The sequence below is a fragment of the Rosa chinensis genome, chromosome 7, assembly GCF_002994745.2.
Source record: "Rosa chinensis cultivar Old Blush chromosome 7, RchiOBHm-V2, whole genome shotgun sequence".
Lineage (NCBI taxonomy): Eukaryota > Viridiplantae > Streptophyta > Magnoliopsida > Rosales > Rosaceae > Rosa > Rosa chinensis.
Window position 1 is genome coordinate 49,490,665 of NC_037094.1, and position 7,489 is coordinate 49,498,153.

At 39.0% G+C, this 7,489-nt stretch overlaps 2 protein-coding genes across 3 annotated transcripts; one reads left to right on the forward strand and one right to left on the reverse strand.

Moving 5' to 3' along the window:
* The first annotated feature begins 735 nt into the window (after nucleotides 1-735).
* LOC112178081 (uncharacterized mitochondrial protein AtMg00810-like) lies at nucleotides 736-1,614 on the forward strand. Its single transcript, XM_024316292.1, has one exon. It carries the CDS (start codon nucleotides 736-738, stop codon nucleotides 1,612-1,614), a length of 879 nt encoding a protein of 292 aa, XP_024172060.1.
* An 802-nt stretch (nucleotides 1,615-2,416) lies between these two features.
* On the reverse strand, nucleotides 2,417-7,206 carry LOC112179711 (immune-associated nucleotide-binding protein 8). Of its 2 annotated transcripts, XM_024318185.2 has the most exons (5): nucleotides 7,084-7,206; nucleotides 6,422-6,668; nucleotides 5,999-6,273; nucleotides 5,352-5,516; nucleotides 2,417-3,954 (listed from the first exon to the last, which is right to left on the reverse strand). In XM_024318185.2, exons 2-5 carry the CDS (start codon nucleotides 6,648-6,650, stop codon nucleotides 2,677-2,679), a joined length of 1,947 nt encoding a protein of 648 aa, XP_024173953.1. In that variant the 5' UTR covers nucleotides 6,651-6,668; nucleotides 7,084-7,206; the 3' UTR covers nucleotides 2,417-2,676. The 2 variants fall into 2 exon arrangements, with proteins under 2 accessions (XP_024173953.1, XP_024173954.1); XM_024318186.2 differs by lacking the exon at nucleotides 5,352-5,516.
* Nucleotides 7,207-7,489: the final 283 nt, after the last annotated feature.

The window sequence follows — 7,489 nt, forward strand, 5'->3', positions numbered from 1 at the left end:
TCCTGGGTCAGGGGTATTGAAAAGTGCGCGGCTAACGTTAATCGCGGGGTTAGTGGATTAGGGGTTAGCGGACTGGTCTGCTTGGTCTTCCGCGACTTCCCCGCTGCGATTAGTCATGGTGATTTTGTGGTGGGATGACCTTTTTGCTCAAGGATTCCCACAGACGGTGCCAATGTTAATGCTGATGACTTTCGGTGGTAGCCAAATCTTGTTTAACGCTAATCCGGGGTCAAACTGCTGATGCGATGATTATGGCCCTACCGCTACCTGTCAAGTAAAATACAACGAGCGTAAAAGGAGGACCGTGGTTGGCAGTCTTCTCTACTCTGATGCCTAAGTCAGTCAATGTATTTGTGTTGACAGCATAATGTTAGGTAGATAATGAGTGTGTAAAGTAATGAGGAGAGAGGAGGGGATCTTTTATAGGTGAGAGAGAGACTGATCTCTCCTTTGTTTTTTGACGCGGTGGGTGGCAGCGCATCAGCAGTGTTCTCGGGCTGAGCTGGAGCTCTGGTGATGGCCTGTTTGGCTGTGTTTCTGTAGGTCATATCATTGATAGTAGTTGGTATCGTTGGCGGTGGTATGGGCGTGGCCCGTTATAGCTAATTATGGTTAAGCAAATGCTCATGTAAGTACACATAGTAACATTACAAAAGGGTATGGTGTAAATTGAAGAAATCCCTATCTAGGCTTACGCAATCTCCTAGAGCATGGTTTGGGAGGTTCAGTGAGTCAATGAAGACATTTGGCTACAAGCAGAGTAACTCTGATCATACTCTTTTCTTGAACCGAAGAAAGGGCAAGCTGACTGCACTAATTATTTATGTAGATGATATGATTGTAATAGGAGATGATCAAGAAGAAGCAAAGAAGTTAGAGGATTACTTGTCATCTGAGTTTAAAATGAAAGACTTGGGTGGGCTGAAGTATTTTCCAGGCATTGAGCTTGCTAGATCAGAAGAAGGCATTTTCTTATCTCAAAGAAAATATGTCTTGGACTCACTCACTGAAATAGGTATGTTAGCTTGGAAACCTGCTGATACGCTAATGGAACAAAATCGCAAGCTAGGGGAATATCTTAATCAAGTGCCTGCCAACAAGGAGACGTATCAAAGACTAGATGGCAGACTCATGTACCTATCTTGCACACACCCAGATATTGCATATGCTGTGAGTGTGGTAAGTCAGTTCATGCATTCCCCAAGTGAAGCTCACATGAATGTAGTATACCGGATTCTTAGTTACTTAAAGTCAACTCGAGGTAAGGGAATTATGTTTTCAAATAATGGACACTTGGAGGTTCTTGGGTACACTGATGCAGATTGGGCAGGATCTATCACTGATAGAAGATCTATCTCAGGATACTTTACTTTTGTGGGAGGTAACCTTGTTACTTGGAGAAGTAAGAAACAAAAAATAGTTGCTAGGTCTAGCGCAGAGGCAGAATATAGAGGAATGGCTCAAGGAATATGTGAAATGTTGTGGCTCTGTAACCTATTGAAAGACTTGGGGTTCAAGCCTAAACAAGCTATGAACCTATCCTGTGACAACAAGGCATCCATAGACATAGCACACGTACAATCCAGTTCAACATTACAGACCCAAACATGTTGAAGTGGACAGACACTTCATCTAGGAAAAACTAGAGTCAAAGATCATTGATGTGCCACACGTGAAGACTAAAGACCAGCTTGCAAAATATTCTGACTAAAGCTGTTTCAAGTAAAGTATTTCATAGCTTACTTGACAAGTTGGGCATTTGAGACATCTATGCACCAACTTGAGGGGGAGTGTTGACATGAGCTGTGTCATATCAATTAGTCTTTATTATGATTTATTTTGTGTATCAGTTAGCATTAGTGATGTAGTTGACTTAGATCAGCATTAATTACTTTTCTTTATATGTACATGGTTGTAATACTATATAAACCTACTTAAGAGATGAATATACTTTAGGGATGGAGCATTCCAAGTTACTGTAGGGAAGGGTGGTATCGGTGTGATGGCCAGGAATGTGCTTGGCTGCCCTAGCAAGGCCTTTCACTCATGTTGCTTCAGCTTAACACGTAAAGGCAGAAGCATTGAGGGCTGGGCTTCTCATTGAAGTTCACCAAGGATGGGTTAATGTGGATATAGAGTGTGATTGTGTAGTTCTTACAGCAGCAGTTACACGTACAGATGAGAATTTTTCAGATATTGGTAGCATCATGGAGGATTGTAAGTCTTATATATAAGCTTTGAATTCTTCACACTTGAATATTTTTAGAGAAGTAAATAGCATAGCCAATAGATTAGCGCATGTTGCTAGTTACTCTTATATTGATGAGTATTTGTCAGACGAGACTTCTGTTATTATTCAAGATGTTCTCGATGAAGATATTGTAAAAGCTAGTAATGTAATCCGGAGTGTAGGTTTAATGTCTCTACTATTAACATGAATAATCAGAATTTGGGGTGTTTCCCCTGTCTTTCCCATATATATATATATATATATATATGTATATATTCTTACAACATTATTCCCATACAGTTCAAGAGTTTAGATATTAAACTTCCAACCCTGAGCCAGTATCTTTCACATTTACACAGAATACCATAGCCATTATCAACCAGACGTCCCAACCAGTTGCCGCAAACTCCACGATCTCCTTATCACATAGCCTATCAGTCATTACATTAAAGAATAACACAGTTGCTCACGTTGCTTTCAGCTCTTTTTCGCATCTCTGCTTGTAGATCGTCTCTAAGCTTTTGGATTTCATCCTTAGACCTTTGTTGAGCCTCTTGGGTAGTCTCTTCAACTCTTTTCTGCATCTCTGCAGACTCTTCGCCTCTTTTCCTCATCTCTGCTTGCAGATCGTCTCTAAGCTTTCGGATTTCATCCTCAGACCTTTGTTGAGCCTCTTGGGCAGTATCTTCAGTTCTTTTCCACATCTCTGCTTGCGGATCATCTCTAAGCTCTCTGATTTCATCCTGAGACCTTTGTTGAGCCTCTTGGGTAGTCTCTTGGGCTCTTTTCCGCATCTCTGCAGTCTCTTGGGCTCTTTTCCGCATCTCTGCTTGTAGATCATCTCTAAGCTTCTGGATTTCATCCTTAGACTTTTGTTGAGCCTCTTGGGCGGTCTCTTCGGCTCTTTTCAGCATCTCTGCAGTATCTTCAGCTCTTTTCCGTATCTCTGCTTGCAGATCATCTCTAAGCTTTCGGATTTCATCCTCAAACTTTTGTTGAGTTTCTTGGGCAGTATCTTCAGTTCTTTTCCACATCTCTGCTTGCAGATCATCTCTAAGCTTTCTGATTTCATCCTGAGACCTTTGTTGAGCCTCTTGGGTAGTCTCTTCGGCTCTTTTCCTCATTTCTGCAGTCACTTCGGCTCTTTTCCGTATCTCTACTTGTAGATCGTCTCTAAGCTTTCGGATTTCATCCTTAGACTTTTGTTGAGCCTCTTGGGCGGTCTCTTCGGCTCTTTTCTGCATCTCTGCGGTCTCTTCAGCTCTTTTTAGCATCTCTAATTGTAGATCGTCTCTAAGCTTTTGCATTTCATCCTCAGACTTTTGTTGAGCCTCTTGGGCGGTCTCTTCTGCTCTTTTCCGCATCTCTGCTTTCAGATCATCTCTAAGCTTCTGGATTTCATCCTCAAACCTTTGTTGAGCCTCTTGGGCAGTCTCTTTGGCTCTTTTCCGTATCTCTGCAATCTCTTCGGCTCTTTCCTGCATCTCTGGTTGGAGATCATCTCTAAGCTTTCGGATTTCATCCTTAGACCTTTGTTGAGCCTCTTGGGCAGTCTCTTCGGCTCTTTTCCGCATCTCTACTTGCATATCGTCTCTAAGCTTTCGGATTTCATCCTTAGATCTTTGTTGAGCCTTTTGGGCCGTCTCTTCTGCTCTTAGTCGCGCAGCATATTCATTAGCTAACTTTTGTTCAAGCATCGTGATTTTCTCTCTTATTAACTCAACCTATATGTTTGTGATTCAGATAAAAGTATACATGAAAGTAAAAGTTCAATATTTTCAAGCATATAAAAACAACTTATTAATAGAGGCAAACACTTTGTGCTCTGGGATCTATATTACCCATTAGATCTTTCCAAATCCAAAGAAAATTAATTGTTTTTATATGGGAGAGCACCTGAATCATAAGATTCCCAATGTAAGATTCTAAACTAAATAAATGAAGAAGGTAATATGGCCACTTAATTAAATTGCTTCATTCTACCAATAAGGATTTCATTCTACAAATTTTATTAACTACTATCAAGTACATAAGTCACATTTAATGTCATTGCTATTCTGTGGATATATCTAGATTTCTACCCGACAGTTCAAACTTCTCCCAATCTCGTGTCTCCAAGATTGTGACGGTAAGCGGGGAGTGTTAAACCACCTAAATTCACATTTAATATGAATGCTGATACATATAATGTGTTTATAGATTTCTAGTTAACTGTTCAATTATCTTGCTCTATATTTATGTTTATTTTTAGGCTTTTTCTATTCATTGTACAAAAAAGACCAACATCCAATGCGAAAAATATACACAAAGTCATCATTCTTTACAAATACAATGATCTCAGTTTAAAGGGTTTGGTCAATAGACGCAGGACCGTGGCACAGGATGCAGCAGAGTGCAAATTGTAGTTTTAACTAAGCCAACTGTTAAAACATGCTGATGGCAACTACTAAATGCAAACAAAATGCAGATGAAAATTTACCATCTCAGTAATTCGTTTAAGCTGTAGATCATGTGCAAGCTGTGTTTAAGCTTAACCATTGGATGTACTAATTTGGATAGTATTTCGATGGGTTTGTGTCCATCACAGTTGGTGCAAGGTGAGACAAAGAAATGGGGAAGACCCAAAGGTGCAAAGAACAAAGTGAAGGAGATCAAAGTTGTGATACCTTCGCCTATGAAAAAATCACCGGCTAAGTGAGGAAAGAAGATGGAAAAGCTGGTCAACGGCTTACCAGAAATTATTTTAATTTGTTGAAACTCCTAATGGCTCAAACCCTAATAAGGGCAAGGAGCCGGTAGTTGCTTAATCTTTTTTGCTTTCTATTTGTTGAATAATGGTCTATGTCAGGAAGAGTGTCTCTATGAGCCCATGTGGAAGTACTTAGTGTCACCATACCACAATTGCGTGCTCGGCGTGTGGAATTAAGTAGAATAGATTTCCTGCTAGGGTGAGATTCTTTTGTTAACATAGACTACTCTGAGTTACGAATATCAACACAGAGTAGTCGTTTTGTACTATTCTTATCTATGAATCAGGGGCATACTATTGGTTTGACTCTTTATTTCAAAAAATAATTAATCTCAAGAAATTACTATAAATAAAAGAGAAAACAACAAATACCTTCCCTTTAGCAAATCTCTCATCCGTGTATGGCCACCCACCATTCTGTGATATAACCAAGTTTACAAGCGAGAGTAGCCGCTGCACTTGTTCTACCCTCTTGCTTTCATCCTTAGTCTTGTTATCAAAAAGCACATAGCGATTTCCACACAGACCAAGGATTTCCTAAAACTGATTATTAGTCTAGCGCATGATAGGCTCATATCAAAGAGAATACTGGATCAAGCAATAAAAATAAAAGCAAAATAGCAAATTCTTACATAAAATATGTCAAATGATCTTCCATTAATTCCATGTTACGAATAGATTTCTGTCAACTTCCAATGAATACTGCTCATTTGAACCAAGTCTACCTTATACCACCCCACATCATTAATAAAGACCAACGTTATTTATGGGAACAACAAATGACAATGACACCAATATTTTTTGTAAAGAGGTAATACACATTTGATGTAAGCAAAGAACAAGGAGTTCCTAAGAACTGTCTCAGTTTAGAGAGGACAAGCATTTTCACTAGGTTTGATATCATTCGGAAACAAATCTGGGGAGCAAAGAAAAGAAAAAAAATGGAGAACCAATAGGAATGCTTCAACAGAACTTTAATACTTTTAAACTCATGTCCCAAATTGAAGAAACAAATTTACCTTCAAAGGCCCCGGGCAATCACGGCCCAAATAATCTTCCAAAGTCTCATCTTCTTTCAACACATCTCCTCCCGTAAAGACAACAATCGTATAGTCAAAGATTTTACGTCCAAATAGATTTTCCAAGCTACAGATTGCAGATTGCTCTTCTTTTGTAAAGCGAGTTCTAGTTGAGATAACCACAAGAACAGCATGGATCCCATCCTCGGCCAATTTAATGCACTGGGCAATTTCTTTGCCAATAAAGTCTGATTTGGCAGAATGATCAAAAAGATCTGCAGCATACCATAGAAATCAAAAGGAAAGAATAACATTTGAAAAGCAGGTTCTTAAATGCAACTACCTTATACACTCGTAGTGCTACTCCTAGGCACATTTTTAGATACATGATTACAAAACAAATACACGTCGGCAAGACTTTACCAGGAGTGTTTATAACATTAATTTGTTGTCCATCTCTCAAGATAGCAGTCTTCAATTCAGTAGTGGTCATGACAGCACTAGAGCTACGCCTGGAAATGAAGGCTTTTTTGCCAAGAATGCTGTTGCCTGTTGCACTTTTTCCAATATCAGTGCGTCCAAATAAGACCATAGTGCGAGCAGCATTAGGAAAGGGAAGTTCCTGGGCAACATCAATCGAACGTCCTCCCATTATACAAAATCAGAATACCTACAACCATATATGTTTTATATTCTATCAATGCTTCATAAACGAGGAAAGTATTGCAAGTAGAAAGAGGATACCTAGCAAGCATATAGTCTATATTATCTTTTCTCACTACTTCATAATGACAAAAGTACGGCAATACTTGCATTATTGTATATATCTATAAGACTCACGCACACAATTGCAATGACTTACAAGTTATATGAGTAAAGAAAATTAATTTTTGATTTCAGCAAAACAAACTGATTTTTAAACATGTAAGCCATATGTAGTTCTATGAGTCAGCAGCGAGAATAACTGTAGACCTATCTACCAAAAAACCATAAATGGTCAACAATCCAAAAGCTAAACTAGCTGAAGACGCTAAACCATAAGATCCACAATCATTCTTTCCGGAGAAGGGAAAAAAAAAACATACAAGATCGTCTCGAAAGGAAAGTAAACTCAGGTAGAGGAAGAGCGAAGCCAAGAACAAAGAGACTCTCTCGGAGGCCACACAGAGAGAGAATTAGAGAAGTTCTTTGTTATGTCTCTCTATGTATGTATGAGTTGTGAATTTATACGATCCTCCTCCTGGTTTCTGCTGTTATACTCTCCTACATTGATGCTGACTTAATTTACACGGAAAGAAAGGAAAGGAAATCAATTCCTTGCTCTTTCCACAAGCATGGGGTATTGCAATTCCCATCAAATTTCATTTCCAGTGTTTGGAAAGGCCAGGAATATGCTCATATATTTTCATAATGTAGAATCGCTGTAAATCTGTATGTAATTAGGATTTTATTTAATTAGAATATCCTGTAATTATGGAAAGATTGTTTCCT

Excerpts from the sequence above, each read along its gene's own strand:
- LOC112178081 (XM_024316292.1), top strand. The coding sequence starts at position 736 with ATGAAGACATTTGGCTACAAGCAGAGTAACTCTGATCATACTCTTTTC.
- LOC112179711 (XM_024318185.2), bottom strand. The coding sequence starts at position 6,650 with ATGGGAGGACGTTCGATTGATGTTGCCCAGGAACTTCCCTTTCCTAAT. Across the intron at positions 5,517-5,998 it reads ATTGCCCGGGGCCTTTGAAG|GAAATCCTTGGTCTGTGTGG; the intron begins GTAAATTTGTTT and ends AATCAGTTTTAG. Across the intron at positions 3,955-5,351 it reads AGAGATTTGCTAAAGGGAAG|GTTGAGTTAATAAGAGAGAA; the intron begins GTATTTGTTGTT and ends ACAAACATATAG.